This window comes from Squalius cephalus (genome assembly GCF_949319135.1).
Source record: "Squalius cephalus genome assembly, chromosome: 24".
NCBI lineage: Eukaryota > Metazoa > Chordata > Actinopteri > Cypriniformes > Leuciscidae > Squalius > Squalius cephalus.
In genome coordinates, this window is record NC_137145.1 from 9,306,626 (window position 1) to 9,324,276 (window position 17,651).

Here is a 17,651-nt window from a genome sequence, read left to right on the forward strand (position 1 = left end):
TTCAATTGGGCCCGGATTGGCACATTTTTCATGTTGACAACTCATGTTGTCTGTGTTTTCACAGGAGAGTGACCCCGCTTTGAGAAATGCCTCCTTTTCTGTACGCTCCGTCTGCTCTCCTGCTGGAAGTGAAGGGACTCCGAAAGGTGGATTGCACCTCCATTTTTGTACATATACTATTTTTTAACTCTTAAGCTTCTCCTTCCTCCCCATTGGTCTCTTTTCACATTGTACTTTGGGTACATTTGCGTCATCGTGTTTACTAGCGGCAGCTGTGTTCCACAGTAAGTAGGTAACAACTCCGGGTGAGATAATGCAATAATTTATTCATGTAATTTTCATTTTGAATGTACACACGTTATATGTACACTTGTGCTTGTCTGTCGTGGATGTATAGCATAAGTATGCTTGCTGTTCCCAAAGACAATATATTCAGAGACAAGAAGCTGTGAGAAATGATACCATTGACTTAAGTAGTGATGTAAGGAATACTGTGCCTGGTCATAGCCTCTACTCATTTCAGTTGAGAACAGCTGTTTATGAGCACTATTTGTTTATAGCACATATTTAAGCTAAGCTTTAAAAAAAACTAAGGTGTTGTAAAATCAAGCGTAGCGTTAGTTCTGGCAGATCACGTTAGTCAAGCTTGCATCAGCTGACTCTCAGCTGATCCATGTCTACCTATAGGAATACGAAGCCTATCACAGCATCCATATATAAGCTCCTTCAGTATTATCAGCAGCTGTCGCGTTTCTCAGAAGCTAATTACCCTCATCCATCCCCAGCTTCTCTTCTCGTCCAGTCAGGATTGTGTTCTGATTCCCCTTTGAATCAGACTAAATTCTCGAATGATGTTGTACATTAAAATATTGTCATTAATGATATCTGCAATAAATTCATGTTGGTTCTGTTTACCCTAAGGGGGGTTTATTGCTGCTCTATCTGCTCTTATCCATGCTAGGCTGCATGGATTCGCAGGGAGTTCTTGCCCAGAACAGAACCAAACCGCCAATCCAAACTGTATGCTAATTGTCAATCGTATTTGACGATAGTGGTCCTGACAGAACTAAAGTCTTCGGGCATATAGCGTCCCAGACACCAGGGTGAGATTACCCCCAAAAATGAAAATTCTGTCTTCATTTACTTACCCCCATATTGTTCCAAACATGTAGGACTTTTGTTCATCTTCTGAACACAAATGAAGATATTTGAGAAATATGAGTGATTTCTGCCTCTCCATTGACAGTTACGCAACAACCACCTTGACAATTAAAAAAGCTCATAGAGATCTTAAATCTAATCCATATAAATTGACCATTCCAAATTTTGTGAAGAGACAGGATTGCTTTATATGATGAACAGATTGAATTTATGCTTTTATTCCCATATAAACATTGATCAGCAAACTTAAACAGAAGCTCAACCGTACATGCTTGATGGGTGAGAATGAACCTCATTGGTTCTCACACGTTAAGCAAACATGCTTGAGCTTCCGTTTACCATAACTGATGTGTGTGTTGTTGACTGTTTAATTGTGAATAAAAGCTCAAATTAAGTATGTTATGTATGTAGTGATTGTGGCTCTTGGACTAAACCGCTCAATTCATATGGACTAGTTTTACGATCTCTTTATGAACTTTTTGTTGCGTCAAAGTGGTAGTTGCGTAGCTGTCAATGGAGGGACTGAAATCTCTCAGGATTTATTAAAAATATCTTTCATTTGTGATCTGAAGATGAACAAAGTCTTACGAGTTTGGAAGGACATGAGGGTGAGTAAATGATGACAGAATTTTCATTTTTGGGTGAACTTAACCCTTTAACAATTCGTGAAAGATGAATCACTGTTTGGCCAACTGAGATTTTGGTATGTAGATAGTGTTAGGATCATGATTTTTGGGTACTGTTACAGCACACACTATTACAGTGTATATTCATCACGTATTCATCAGTGTATACAGACATCACGGTTTTCTAAATGAACTAAATGAATAACTTTTTTACAACAAAAATTAAACATCACTGAACTTACTTAAGATGGACTGTGATGCTATTTTCTTCTGGAAACAAACTTTGTTGCATTATTTTCCTGTTATCTCTCTAAAGCGGCTTTGAAACAATCTGTAGTGTAAAAAGCGCTATATAAATCAATGTGACTCGACTATATTAGCTCCGTATGTTGTTTGCTTTTGGGATCTGGTAGTGTTTGGACAAGGAAACTGAGATGTGTGATGTCAGAATTAAAAATTGGATAAGTGAGTGTGATAGGGCGTGCAAAGATACAGAAATTGCACCAACCCTAAAAAAAACAAAAACAAACTGACAAAATGTTTTACACCAAAACATTTACACTGAAGTTTTTCTTCATTGTTGTTTCAATTTCAGTTGGATCTCGGCCACCCTTGATTCTTCAGTCTCCTCCACCCTACACCTCTCCAAGAGATGCTGCTCCTGACCTCCTGTTGGACTCGCCTGAACGGAAAAAGAAGCAGAAAAAGTTAATGAAAGAGGAGGGGGGGAAAGGTGCCATGTATGACATTGTCAGCTCGCCCACTAAAGACTCCACAAAGCTAACGATAAAGTTGTCTCGAGTGAAGTCATCTGAGACGGAGCAATCAGCTGAGCCGTTGTCGGCGCTAGAGCATGGCTCAGACGCTGAGAACGAGCTATCGTGCAATAGCTTACCATACCATCGGAACCCCCAGGAGCGGCTCTCTGCTGGCCAGTGTCTTTCGGGGGAGCAGTCGGCCTACCAGCAGGTTCCTGTATTACAGAACACTGGGGCACTTGCAGCCAAGCAACCTGGGGTCGTTAGTGGAACCCCCTACGACGAGGCAGAGCTGGACGCTCTTGCTGAGATCGAAAGGATTGAGAGGGAATCCGCTATAGAACGAGAACGCTGCTCTAAGGAAGTTCAAGATAAAGGTTGTGTTTATTTTCTTTTTATCACTTGACGTGCATGCTTTTGATCAATTAATCTAAATGCATGAATCTGTATGGAAGCTTTTATTAGTGGTGCTTGTAAAGATGTAACTATCAACGCTCATAATCACAACTGTTAACAGCAAGTAACACCTTAGGCCGTGTGTCCACCAAAGCATTTTTTCCTGAGGCTAGCATATTTTTTTCAATTTCTCTCAATGGTCGTTTTTTGAAGAATGTTAAACTTCGGGTAAAATGCAGCGCTCATCGCTGTCACTTTTTACTAGGGCTGCACGATATTGAAGAAAAATTGTATATACTTTATCTTGTTTAATAATGCGATATACAATATGATATTGCTTTAAGTGTGTAAAATTAATTTAAATATATTTAAAAATGAAAATTATATAACCAATAAATTCACATTCTTTCTGGGAAAAGAAAGTATCACTTCAACTTCTGAAAGTGAACAGCAGTGTTTTAACATTACATAAATTTATGTCACAAATCTGACAATGTCATTTGAACAACTCTTTGCTCAACTTTGTAATATATAGTTATATAAACCTGAAAACTTAACATCAAGAACATCCAGGTAAAACTAGGGGTGAATGATTAGTTATTTTTGGTATTTTAATTTATATTTGTTATTAAAAATAAGAACAAAGAGACAAATTACAAACAATTGGACAAATACAATAAAACAAAGATACAAATGAAATAAACATTGCTTTAAGTTTGTCAGGTAGGACTACATTAGTTCTATTTAACAGTAGCATTCAAGTGAGAAACAATACAGAAACTGAATAATCAAATGTAAAAAATAAACTACATAGTCTTTACATTAATTAAATACACATTGATTCATATTAAAGCTACAAAGTTATTCAGTCAAGAGCAGTGAGTTATTTTTTCTTTTGTTTTTTTATATGTCATAGGTATACTGTATTAGGCTGCTGTCACTTTAAGACCTAATGCATGGATCCTATTGACACGCATCCGATTTCTTTCCCAACGTTTACGTTCTCTTAAGACATTACTGACTGTGTTGATGAATACTCGCCAATACAATTCTGACATAACTGTGTGTATTTGACCGTTCGAGTGCAATAAGCCGCAAAAGAAATTGAATTTGGGATCACGCTGTCTGAGAGGTGGCTTTCTGTGTGCGGTGTCAGACAGCGCGAGTACATCAATGAGCTATTTTCTGCAGCTTATTGAGCTTAATAACTCTTTTTAACATCAAGTTGAAGTAGCCTATTAAAATCATTCAGATATCGCAAGCCATTCGCTTATGTACATTTCGATCATTTCAATATATCGTGCAGCCCTACTTTTACTCAGCCGTCCAATCACAGTGGAGGAGCGGCAAAACAAATACCACACCGATCAACCGCCAAATCCTGCTTGTACAGCGGCACAACAAGCAGCACAACAACGGAAACAAAATCATTTAAAACAAGAGCCAGAGCAAATAATTTAATTGTATTGACATTTTTATATTAAGAAACAAACAGTCTGCAAAATCAGATACTCATAACACTTCCGCGGATATTCCATATCATAGCAACCAAAGCGTCACAACTGAAAAGAACCAATGCTGCGCTGCCTCAGTGCTCAAGCGCTCACAAAAAAAAAATCCAAAACGAAATTCAGGCCCTGCACATAGTAAAATGCTAATAACCATTCAAAATAGCTTAACAACCGCGTAGCAGTGCCCTTGCAATTACAGAAAACCTTAGCATAGAGTTAGCAAGTTTTGCGCTGGCAAACACCACTCAAATTTCTTGATGAAAGTGTCAATAACTAGTACTGAACACTGCTGCTTATTTGTTTGATTGTAACTCTACAGATAAACCTCTGAAGAAGAGAAAGCAGGATTCAGGAGCTGCTGGCACTGCGGGAGCTTCTGGAACACCTGGCGTGGGTGGTGGATGCAATGCTGGGAACAAATTGGTACCTCAAGAGGCTTGTGCTGCTAGTAATGGAGCCAGTCGGCCAGCCTTGATGGTCAGTATTGACCTGCAACAGGCAGGCAGGGTGGAAGGGCCAGTGGACTCCTGTCCTGTCCCTGCTACTGAGGCCCAGCGCTGGCTAGAGGAAGGCTCTGAATCCACTGGGGTCTTGAGGCTCAAATTGAAAACAGATGGAGAGGTGCAGAAGACACTAGACGGTCGGCCAGAGGTCATCAAGCAACGAGTAGAAACCACTCCACAGAAAACCGCTTCAGATGGACGACCAGAGACTCCTAAACACAAGCATGAAAACCGCCGGGAGATCTCAAACAAAGTGAGTTCGGAAAAGAGATCGGATCTCTCCAAGCACAGACATGATGGTAAACCTGACAAAGTGAGGCCTGAGGGAAAAGGTCACGAAACTTCTCGAAAACATGAAGGACGATTGGAGTCAACTCGAGAGGGCAAAGAGGAAAGGCACAGAGATCGAGACAGTGAAAGCTCTAAAGTCCGTCGACCAGACACATCTAAGTCCAACCGGGTAGAGCACAACCGAGACAGGGATCAGGAGAAGGATCTGGACAAGGAGCAGGAAAAAGATGGGGACAAGGAGCGGGAGAAAGATCGAGACAAGGAGGTGGAAAAAGATCAGGACAAGGTGCTGGAGAAAGATCGGGATAAGGAGCGAGAGAAAGTGCGGAACAAGGTGCGGGAGAAAGATCGGAACAAGGAGCTGGAGAAAGATCGGACCAAGGAGCTGGAGAAAGATCGGACCAAGGATCTGGAAAAAGATCGAGACAAGGATCTGGAAAAAGATCGAGACAAGGATCTGGAAAAAGATCGAGACAAGGAGCGAGAAAAAGATCGGGACAAGGAGCGAGAAAAAGATCGGGACAAGGAGCGAGAAAAAGATCGGGACAAGGAGCGAGAAAAAGATCGAGACAAGGAGCGAGAAAAAGATCGGGACAAGGAGCGAGAAAAAGATCGAGACAAGGAGCGAGAAAAAGTTCGGGACAAGGTGCGTGAGAAAGATCGGGACAAAGTGCGGGTGAAAGATCGGGACAAGGTGCGGGTAAAAGATCGCGACAAGGTGCGGGAGAAAGATCGGGACAAGGTGCGGGAGAAAGATCGGGACAAGGTCCGGGAGAAAGATCGGGACAAGGAACGTGTAAAAGATCGGGACAGGGAACGGGAGAAAGATCAGGACAAGGAACTGGAGAAAGATCGGGACAAGGAACGGGAGAAAGATCGGGAAAGGGTTCGGGACAGGGATCAAGACCAAGAAAAGAAACGCCCCACAGAATCAACAGAGCACCGGGACAAACGTTCCCCTGAGCAGCGCTCGCGCCCTGACAGCCCTCGAGTGAAGCAAGAACCCCGTATGGGAGCAGAATCCAGAACAAAACCTGAGCGGTCAGTCCACAAAACTTCCAACAACAAAGATGAGAAACGGAACGGCGACAACAAGAACCGACTCGATGGACACAAACCTCCATCCTCAGACAGTAAAACCGCAGAATTTCCCAACTACCTCCTGGGGGGCAAATCGGGAGCATTAAAGAATTTTGTCATTCCCAAGTTAAAACGGGACAAAGATGGTAATGTCATGCAGGAAGTGCGAAGAGAGCTGTTTTCCGAGCCATGTGTGAAATTAGAAAAATTGGACCTGGTGGAGGACCTCAATAAGGGTATTAAACCTGTTGTGGTTCTGAAGAAACTTTCCATTGATGAAGTCCAAAAGTTGATCAGTAATTCGCGCAGCTCTAAATCAAGCAAGAGCAAGTCGTCTTATGGCAAATCATTCGGAGGTAAGTCCCTGTTTTCTTGCTTTTTCGTGACCGGAGAGTTTTTAGTTTATTGTACACAGACTGTCTGAATATGCATTTGAAGTTTGAGTAGCCCTCTCTGTAGGGGGATTCGATGATTTAATGTTGATGGAACTTCGTCATGTCCTGCCAGAAATGGATTCCCGTATGCCACTGTGTGAGAGGGTGAAAATGAATAAACGCAGACGCAGTGCCACTAATGAGAAGCCCAAGTATGCCGAAGTCAGCTCAGATGATGACAGCAGCTCTGTAGAACGTACGTAATTATGCTGTAATAATCTAATGTAGTTTTCAGACTTAGTCCATTTAGATATCAGGGTTTCATCATTATTGTTAGTACAACTGGAAGCTGTTTGCACTTGTTAAGAATCTTGATGAATAATCCTTACTGTTAAAGTGACAGTTTGTCTGGCTGTCAGCAATCGTTCTTCTGAATTATAATGTCCCCTCTGCTTAATTATTTGAGTTGAGAACTTCATAGATATTAGAGATTTATGTATTTCCATTGAAATTTTCTTCCTTCCTGGCTTTTAGTGGCCCCAAAGCGGTCAAAAAAGGACCGAGACAGAACGTGGGAATGTGAAGAAAAGGACCGGAGGGGTTCTGGAGAGCACCGGCGGAGTGGCGGTCATCACGACAGTCGAAGAGGTTCAGGCAGTCGTTACAGAGAATGCAGTCCTGTGGACTCAGAAGAAGATTCGCCCCCTCCCAGCCTGAGTGATCGTAAGTGACTAGATAGAAGCGTTAGCATTTATTATGTTGTTAATGTTGGCAGTTTTGTTGCAAAAAATGGGTCAAAGTGTGGAAATCAAATAACTAATCTCTGACATCCTTCAAATCCAGTCGCCAGAAAGTTGAAGAAGGAAAAGCAGAAAAAGAGGAAATCCTACGAGCCCAAACTGACTCAGGACGGTACGTTTGCAGTTCGTAATCAGCTATGAGCGATCTGAGATGCTAAGATTTTTAGTAATCCACCTTGTGCTTCTCAGAAATGATGGACTCCTCCACATTTAAGAGATTTTCCACCAGTGTTGACAACATCCTTGAAAACCTTGAAGATGTGGACTTGACATCATTAGGTAAATGTGCAAATATGGAGAAATTATTACATTTGACATGGAGAGTTTGACAGCAATTGATTTAATGAACTTTTCTGCGGCGGCAGATGATGACGAGATTCCTCAGGAACTGCTGCTAGGAAAACACCAGCTCACAGAGTTAAGCAGTGAATCAGCCAAAATAAAGGCCATGGGCATCATGCATAAGGTGGGTACTGTATTACCTCTGTTAACAGGAGAGACTGAGACCAGTTTTAAGAGACAGGAGACATAAATACCAAAGCAGGTTTACCTCATCTTTTAATGCTTACTGCTTTTATCCTCAGATACCATCTGATAAGATGGTGAAAGTCCAGAGTATTTTGGAAAAAAACATTCAGGATGGTGCAAAGCTCTCCACCCTGATGAATCATGTAAGTATCATTGTAGTTTCTATTGGCAAAATGGCTTTGCCGTCAAATCTCGCTGACAGCCTCCCTGTCCTTGTGATTTCAGGGCAACGACAGGGATGACGAGGAGCGTTTGTGGCGTGACCTCATCATGGAACGTGTCACCAAATCTGCTGATGCTTGTCTAACGGCTCTTAACATCATGACCTCAGCACGAATGCCGAAGGCCGTTTACATTGAGGATGTTATTGAGAGGGTCGTGCAGTACACCAAGTTCCATCTACAGAACACGCTCTACCCACAGTATGACCCCGTCTACAGGGTGAACCCTCATGGCGGTCAGTGCAGCACCTTGATACATTGTCCTAACGTTCAATATCCTTTCTATTCCGTGCTTGAGGCAGGGCCACAAAGTATTGTACAACCAGATGTCTTGTCAGTTGCTTTGTTTATATTTTTTTATCCCGTCAATCTGTGTAGTTCCACCTACCGTAAAATTCATTGGCAAAAATCTCTTTCCATTTAATATGTTCTCATTGGCTGCAATTTTATTGTATTGCTTTCATTGTGGACTGAAAAATTGCTTGATGCTGGAAACTTTACTGATTAAGACAAGATGTTTAGTGTATTTACCAACTGGGATGTGATTATTACTAATTTACGTATTTTCCAGGCCTGAACTATGACCCGCGTAAAATGCGTAAATCTGAAGAAAATGCATTTTTCAAATGCTTTTAAAATAAATGTATTTTAGAGTGGCATGTATACCATAGCTTTTAACAAAACTACACAAGCTAGTAGCGCTATTTACCGGCAATGCACAGAACACCCTTTCTCCGTGTCTACACCAGACATAAGCGGCACAACATGACAAAAGAAAATAGAACCCATTATAATCAGTGATGCTCTCCACACTGGATGCAGATTAATAGTATCATTGTAATAATAATATATAAAGATTTAAGATTGAATTATGTCAAAATTCCTGTTTTGTCGAGTATCGTTGTGAGCATAGCCTTAAATGAATTTAAAGTGACAGTAGCCTAATAAGCCTGCTGCTGTCAGTGTCATTAATGTTAATTAAAAAAAAACAAAGAGAAAATCAAGGATTAATCTATATTCAATCTATAATTTATGCTGTGAAGTGATTATTTAATTTCTGTTAGACCTACCTGAAAATCTTAAATCGCTGTTTACAAGGTTACATGGGTCAAAAACAATGAAAACAATAACTTTTTTTGTGAATTTTAGCAGGGCAGGTAAAAATCTAAACTGGCCTGACTGGGCCAGTAGAAAAAAATCCTTAGTGTTGAGCCCTGATATATCACTCGATTATAAGGCACTCGATTGACAGCACTAATTTATATTAAAATAAATATTTATATTGGAATAATCATAATAATAAAATACAATAAAAAAAAAAATATATATATATAAATAATAATAAAATAACAATTATTATTATTATCATTGTTCTTTTTTTGTCATCACCACAATTTTCTAAATTCTTGTATATCCATTCTTGCTCTATTTTAGGTGGAACACTAAGCTCAAAAGCCAAGCGAGCAAAGTGCTCAACGCACAAGCAGAGAGTTACTATCATGCTCTACAACAAAGTTTGTGATGTTATCAGTAACCTGTCTGAACTCCTGGAGATTCAGTTGTTGACTGACACGACCATCCTTCAGGTGAGATATCTGATTCCTGACTGCTGCTTCTTCTGGATAACATCCTCATGTTCTGTCCCAAATGCTGCCCTCAACCCTGCAGTTACAAAAAGAAAAGTTTTTTTAGAGGTGGAGAAAGTTAGATTAGTTAGTTAGTTACATTTTCACAAGATATTTCCAAGACAAACATTTCATGCACCAATGAATTGAGCAGAGAAAGATGTATTTAGAATATAATTGTAGTAAATTTTCCTTTCACGCTGACTCAAAAATCAGCTTTTCCATTAGCAAAATGCTGAAATCTGCACTTGTATTTCTCTCCATACAGATCTCATCTCTGGGTATCACTCCATTCTTTGTTGAGAATGTGAGTGAACTGCAGCTTTGTGCCATTAAACTAGTGACAGCTGTAAGTACCAGTGCAGTTCAGATTTCTTTATGCTATGCTTTCCTGTGCTAACTGCGTCTTAACACTGTAATGTTGTACGATTCCCAGGTGTTCTCTAGATACGAGAAGCACAGGCAGCTGATCCTGGAGGAGATCTTTACCTCACTCGCCAGACTGCCAACCAGCAAGAGAAACTTAAGAAATTTCAGGTATCTGCTGCTGTCCAGTCAACCAGTTTTCAAGGGTATGTTTTGAGCGTGTGGATTGACTTTATTGTGTGTTCAGACTGAATAGCAGTGATGTGGATGGGGAGCCCATGTACATTCAGATGGTGACGGCGTTGGTTCTGCAGCTCATTCAGTGTGTGGTCCATCTGCCTTCTGATAAGGACTCGGATGATGATAATGACAGAAAGGTAAGAGTATAGTTTATCTTCAGATGTGTTGTGGCTCTGTAGTGACATTTTGCTCTTGACTTAAGAACATGGCACTTTCTTTAATGGGGCCATATCATGGAAAAGTGGATTTTCCCTCACCGTAGCTTCCACAGTCCATGTAGCTTCTGCAGTCCATCCAAAACATTTTTGAAAACTATGTTGCAAAAATTCAGAATATGTCACAGGTATGATGTCATACTATTAGTATATGACTAAATGTTTGGGTTCAGTAAAACATTTTTTTTTAAAGAAGTCTCATAAGTTACCCAAGGCTGCAGTAAAAACAGTCATGTGAAATAATATTACAATTTGTGAAATATTATAAATAAAGCATCATTACATCATTACTAAAACAGTTGTGCTGCTTAATATTTTTTTTGTCAAAGACATGATACGTGTTTTCATGATACAGGAAACTTGATTCTTTAAATAGAAAATTCAAAAGAACTGCATTTAGAACATTTTGTATCAAAAAGTCTTTATCATTTTTGATCAATAATTTTAAAGGAGTCATAACCTAGTCTTAATTTGGATACCTACTGCTGTATTATAGTCTTTCATGCCCTTCTAAAAAATAAAAGTGAAAAAAAAAAAAAAAAACAGAGCTCCTAAAACCTTTATTTCTGAAGGCATTATTGTCTCGCGAGATCTGATGCGATGTTTTGGCTGTCGTGGACGTAGAGTCCATTCCCCGTGTTTACCTTGAAGCTAACGTTACATACAATAGCCGCATTAGTAGTTAGCTGCTGTTTGTTACACACAGTAGAGCAATAAAAACAGTCTTACCGTTTCAATTTCAGACAAGTCCCGGATGGTTGGAATGGCACCTTTTTTCAAACGGAGCTTCGTGGCCAACTTCGCCTGATATTGGCCCAAATTTGTGAATGATTCCGGCGTAAAATGTTTAGCGCAGACACTGAACAATAAGCCAGTTGAAAGTGTTGCTGGGACAGCGTCATTAAAAATGAATTTTATCCACTGGTCCCTGATAGTTTGGTCCGTTTTTGGTATAGAAAACACATTCGCATGTTGTTTCTGGCAGTCAACCACAGAGCAACTCACGTGTGCACTCGGTTTCTCCATCTTTCGCGACTGAACTGAATATGAGGGGGAGAGGGGAAGGGCGGGCTTCCTGCTGCGGTGTCCATATATGGTATATCCTGCCCCGTCTTGACGTCAAGACGGGGCTGAAATCAAAATCTCGTTTTTTAGTGCGCGTGCACGTGGGCTATTTTACTAACCCTGAGGTAAACAAACGCTTCACTTTTAAATATCGGCTTCCCGGCCAGTGTATAATCATTATGCAATCATAACATACATTGATTCTCGTGGAAAAGTGAAATTTGCAGGTTATGACTCCTTTAAAACAATCTGACCCCAGATATTGTAGACAGTCATAACAGAGGTCATTTACATATTGAATGTTGTCGTATTTAATATTGACTGAGGTATTAAAGTTACAGTAGCAAGAAAAGCCTGTTAAAGGGATTTTTTGAGCACATTTTAGTTTCTGGTTTGTAATCTTGGCTAATAGCTACATGCTGAAATAACTGTCACAATACAATATATGATTGTGAGTCTCTTTGGTAAGAAAGTTCTTTCCAAGAATGTTTCATATTTGATATTTATACCTTTTAGGCATATTTTATACAGTTATTACATTTTTATATATTTTTTTTCCAGGTTGATCAGGATGTACTGATCACAAACTCATATGAGACTGCAATGAGGACAGCACAAAACTTCCTCTCCGTTTTCCTCAAAAAGTAAGAAAATCCACCGACATTATTCCAGCAACACACCTCAACAAATTTATATTGGGGGAAAAATTAACCCTAAGTCATTTATATTTAAACAATGTCCTTCTGGAATCAGTAAAGTATGTCTTTTTGTCTACCCACCGTGGCTTTAAGCTGAGTATTTACAGTCTCTCAGGAAACACCTGGTTTACTCTTATCTGATGCTTTTTAAGAATGCTTAACCTTGCCATCCTTGGACAAACAGCACCTGCATCTCTAAATTATCATTGTTGTAGTTTTACGACGCAATATTTTGTACTCCGTGATTAAATTAATTATTTTTTATCTATTTTTCTATTTTTATTTAATTTTCTTCATAGATTCTGTATGACATTTATTTATTTTTAAAAATGTTATTATGTATTTGTCAGGGACGATGCTGAAAAACATTACTGCACAGTTTCAAGCAGCAGATGCTCTGATAATAGCTACATAATAGAATTTTTCATAAAGAAATAAAAAAAAAAAAGTTGAGATTGTTTCATTTGTCTTTTTTTTTTTAAGGTGTGGTAGTAAGCAAGGTGAGGACGACTACAGGCCACTCTTTGAGAACTTTGTTCAGGATCTACTGTCCACGGTGAATAAACCTGATTGGCCGGCTGCAGAGCTGCTGCTAAGCCTTCTGGGAAGACTGCTGGTGAGTTTCAGATTGATATTTCAGAGGTAGAATGTGACAGGCTTTGCAATTGATTGCAGTTTGTCCAGTTACATCACTTGAAAACTCAAATTTCTCAAAAGTCCTGTTTTCTCTTGGTAGGTTCACCAGTTCAGTAATAAGCAGACGGAAATGGCTCTGAGAGTGGCCTCTTTGGATTATCTGGGCACAGTGGCCGCACGTCTTCGCAAAGATGCTGTCACCAGCAAAATGGACCAGCGTTCCATCAACCGCATCCTCGGAGAGGTAAAAGGCAGAGTCCGCCCATCTGTGCATCACATGGACGAATCCCTCCTGGTCTGAATTAAACTGATGTTGTTTTGTGTTTTACAGAGCTCAGGCAGTGATGAGATTCAGCAGTTGCAGAAGGCTTTGCTGAATTACCTCAACGAGAATGTAGAGACTGACCCGTCACTATTGGTGAGAAAATTCAGACAATATTGCAAGCAATAAAAAAAAACTAAAGCCCTATCTAGACTAGTTTTCTAAATGATGTTTGAGTTGCAGTTCTTATCACCCAACTTCTGTGATTTTCATGTAACAATTCAGACGGGTCTAACATCTCTGTGTCTATTACCGAGGTGGGAGGGTGTGTTTTCTTCATGTAGGCGTTACAGAAAGTCATGTGCTGTGCTTGTGAGCATTACGTATGATGTCTTTTAATTAATTATTTATTGATATAATTTAAACTTTTTATAAAAACACTAAGTAAACTTCACATGAGTTTATAGAAGTGGCTGTTTATAATAAACCCACATAAGTGAGGAGAGAAATCTAGACAATTAACTTACCTGACACTGATATTAAAATGGGCAGTTCTAGCAGTTTCCTCGTTTTGACTCTTATTTATTAATTTATCATTTAATTTTTTTGTCGGATACCATCCATATTGAAATGAAAGCATGCGGAAGATTGGTGCCCAAACGGTAGCTCAGGTCAAAAAACACATGAGGAGAAGCGTTAGGATAATACAACATCAGCAGTCACAGACATTTGCATTCGGATGGGATTAGATTTCTCAGAGGACAATTGAGTTGGCTAAAAAACAGTAGGTAATTTGCTCTGGAATTTTTACTGAGGTTGTGTGAGAAAAACACAAGACTTGGCACATTTAGACAGGATCAAAATCACAAAGCCTGCCTGTGAAACTTGAATTTCTGACATTCTCTGGGAAAACTAGTGCCTCTGGTGGTTTTAATGTTATGTCTTCATCTCCAACAGTTTGCACGGAAGTTCTACATCGCGCAGTGGTACAGGGATACCAGCACTGAGACAGAGAAAGCCATGAAATCACAGAGCCAGAGGGACGACGATTCGTCCGATGGGCCGCACCACGCCAGAGATGTCGAGACCACTGGTGAGATCTTGCAGAAAGCCGAAGCACGCAAGAAGTTCCTCCGGTCTGTTATTAAGACCACGGCATCGAAATTCAGCTCACTGAGGTACAAACGGCAGCGATTTTTACTATGATAACAACTTTGTTAAAGAGGACCTATTATGCTTTTTTACATTTTCAACTTTCTTTAGTGTATGATGTTGCTGTTTGAGCATGAAAAAGGTCTGCAAAGTTAAAAAGTACAAAGTCACTCCAAAGGGAGATCTCCCTGAAACGCCTCGATTGCAGTCTTGAGTTTTCTTCCGGGAACATACACGTCGCAATATTCCTCATTTAAATAATTCCAAGGCATGCACTGAATAAAAGAGGTTGAGTTGCATTAGTAGTGTTGAAACTTGAGGTTATGGTAAGGGGCGTGACATTTCCGAAACACGCTTGAAGCAGTTGACCAATCACAACACACTGGTCCAACCAATCATTTGCTGTTTGGAAGGAGTGGCTTCATAGAGACTGGAACAAAACAGGGGTGTGTTTCCCGTACAACGACTTAAATCGCTGCTTAACAACTATAGTACGATGCATCGTTGAAGAAATCAACTAGCTAATCACGACTGATTCCCGAAACCGTATTGTCTCAAATTGGTTGTTCAACCACGTTGGTTAATGATGTCATGCACGTGTGGTGGAGTAGCCTAATAACTACTTTTGATGAATCTGTTTGAGATCGAATTAATTCTAGATGTTTTGCTATAAATTACGGACTTGGCACCCGAGGACTATTTCTAATTTTTCTGAGCTATTTTGCTTTATTTCCAGATTCAATCATAGGCTCATTCTTACGTACTAGAGCACGTTCGCACATGCGCACTCTTCGAACATGACACTTTAAATCTCTTGACAAACTAAAAGACGTAAATAACATTTGTATGTATTCTAAATAAAAGATATAGATTGTACTGAATGTCAGCTTGCTTATTTGGCTCAAGATAAGGATTTATTGAGTCCACATGTCAATCAAACAAGAAACTAAGCTTCTAACCACAGGTCGAGAGCTGTCGTTCCAACCACACAACTTTGCGATGCTGTTTGCAAATGTTCGTTAGAAATATGGTTTCAGGAAACACATACTCATTGAACTATGCTGATAATGACGGAACTTGCGACCATAGTTGGCGAACGATGCTTTTGGGAAACGCACCCCAGAGCGTTACTGCCAGACTGGGAAGAGAGGTGCTGCAACAATGTAAAATATATGAAAAATTTGTTTGTTTTTTTAACATTTAAGCATGAAAACCTATTTTAAGTAAACCCCAAAAACAAAAAAGACTTTGTATAAGGGCATAATATGACCTCTTTAAATAGTCAGTTAAAAAAATAGTTTGGAAGTGTTTTGAAACCTGCTTTGCGTTTTTCTGCAGAGTCAACTCTGATACTGTGGACTATGAGGACTCGTGTCTTATTGTGCGATATCTGGCCTCCATGAGGCCGTTTGCACAGAGCTTTGATATTTATCTCACACAGGTTAGAGGTCACCACATCTCTCAGTATTTCCCATTGTATTTGCATCTCAATAACACGTCTCCCCATTTGTGTCTGTAGATCTTGAGAGTTCTTGGTGAAAGTGCCATAGCAGTGAGAACTAAAGCGATGAAGTGTCTTTCTGAAGTGGTTGCGGTGGATCCGAGCATTCTGGCACGGGTGAGTGCAGTTTTTTTTTTTTTTTTTTTTACTCTTGGAAAAATCGAATGCTTTTTAATGTTCTCATGTGCATGTTTTTAATGCTCTCGTTTGCAGTCGGACATGCAGCGGGGAGTCCATGGCCGACTGATGGATAATTCCACCAGTGTGAGAGAGGCTGCGGTGGAGCTGCTGGGGCGCTTCGTACTGAGTCGACCCCAGCTAACCGAACAGTATTATGACATGCTGATCGAGCGCATCCTGGTTTGTGCTTTTTCTTTGCACATATATACTTCAGCATTGTAGCATTTTGCAGACAAATATGGTGGCAAAAATATTTATGTGACTTGACCCTAACAGATTTTCTTTAATAGCTAGTTTAATGTCTCTAGTAGTAGTCTCATATAAAAAAAAAAATTTACCTTAAATTTGTATTTATTTTTATTTTTCCCTTTATACAAGAACATTTTTTATTTAGGAATTATTTCTACAATATTTTTTATATATATTAATGGTTACTTACAATATTGTTAACAGATTCTGTATGTATGACATCAATCTTAGAAACAATATTCTTTAATTTTTTCTAAATGTTTTGTATTTCTCCCCCTTTTTAGCAACATCTATTTATAAATCAAAATTTCACATCAATTTATTTATTTATTTATTTATTTATTTGGCAATAGTCATGAAATAAACCACTTCAGGATGATACGAGACCCCTCCGCTTCACATCCATCACTCTGTCTGGGTTTATATAGCGATAATTACTGTGTTGTTTTTGTGAATTTAATACATAAATGTTATTTCCAGTTAGCAATGTATGCTGATTTGTGCTGGCTAATGTGTTTTCTTCAGGACACTGGCATCAGTGTGAGGAAGAGGGTTATTAAAATCCTGCGAGACATCTGTCTGGAGCAGCCCACCTTCAAGAAGATCACAGAGATGTGTGTAAAGATGATCAGGAGGGTCAATGATGAAGAAGGCATCAAGGTTTGTGATGTTTTCTCTTTTTAAATGTTTTATTTTATTTAATATATACATATGAAAAAATTGTAGGAGCCTAAATACACAAAAATACAAATATGTAACCCCTACATTTTTGTTATTTTATTTTATTTTTAATTTAATTTATTTTTTATTTTATTTTTGTGCAGCCCTATTATAACCGAAAAAATATATATTAGGGCTGTCGATTTAACTCGTTAATTTAATTAATTAGTTACGGGGGGAAAATAACGTGTTGAAATTATTAATGCACCTGCCCCGCCCCGTCCCAGACCTACGTAGTTCATCTTACATTTCAAAAAGTTGATTGATGAAGAACATGAAGCAGGGCAACAACTCACTACGTGATGTAGCCTATAGAATGCAGTTAGAATGCCCCTAAAATTCAAGCTATCAGGGCAAAAATGCTCCTGTATGAGTTTTTGTCTCACCATGATAAAGTAATGTCACACGAGTAACAAGCACAATATCACACAAGTGCTGTTTTTGTCCCAAAAAGCAGGAGTGCAAATGTGATATTGAACAGTTCAAAAAAATT

The 17,651-nt window shown here is 39.4% G+C and overlaps 1 protein-coding gene across 2 annotated transcripts in view; it reads left to right on the forward strand.

The window, feature by feature from the left end:
* Nucleotides 1-17,651, forward strand: part of nipblb (NIPBL cohesin loading factor b) — a 37,488-nt gene that overhangs the window by 9,127 nt on the left and 10,710 nt on the right. For both annotated transcript variants that reach the window (XM_079861555.1, XM_079861556.1), the window contains exons 8-30: nt 65-146; nt 2,383-2,922; nt 4,772-6,682; nt 6,834-6,956; nt 7,235-7,423; nt 7,544-7,612; nt 7,690-7,779; nt 7,866-7,966; nt 8,085-8,171; nt 8,254-8,485; nt 9,684-9,835; nt 10,143-10,223; nt 10,311-10,411; nt 10,488-10,617; nt 12,322-12,404; nt 12,942-13,074; nt 13,195-13,338; nt 13,426-13,512; nt 14,314-14,534; nt 15,847-15,949; nt 16,028-16,126; nt 16,223-16,369; nt 16,964-17,098. In XM_079861555.1, the coding sequence (XP_079717681.1) occupies nt 65-146; nt 2,383-2,922; nt 4,772-6,682; nt 6,834-6,956; nt 7,235-7,423; nt 7,544-7,612; nt 7,690-7,779; nt 7,866-7,966; nt 8,085-8,171; nt 8,254-8,485; nt 9,684-9,835; nt 10,143-10,223; nt 10,311-10,411; nt 10,488-10,617; nt 12,322-12,404; nt 12,942-13,074; nt 13,195-13,338; nt 13,426-13,512; nt 14,314-14,534; nt 15,847-15,949; nt 16,028-16,126; nt 16,223-16,369; nt 16,964-17,098 (5,040 nt within the window). The remainder of the gene's footprint in view (nt 1-64; nt 147-2,382; nt 2,923-4,771; nt 6,683-6,833; nt 6,957-7,234; nt 7,424-7,543; nt 7,613-7,689; nt 7,780-7,865; nt 7,967-8,084; nt 8,172-8,253; nt 8,486-9,683; nt 9,836-10,142; nt 10,224-10,310; nt 10,412-10,487; nt 10,618-12,321; nt 12,405-12,941; nt 13,075-13,194; nt 13,339-13,425; nt 13,513-14,313; nt 14,535-15,846; nt 15,950-16,027; nt 16,127-16,222; nt 16,370-16,963; nt 17,099-17,651) is intronic.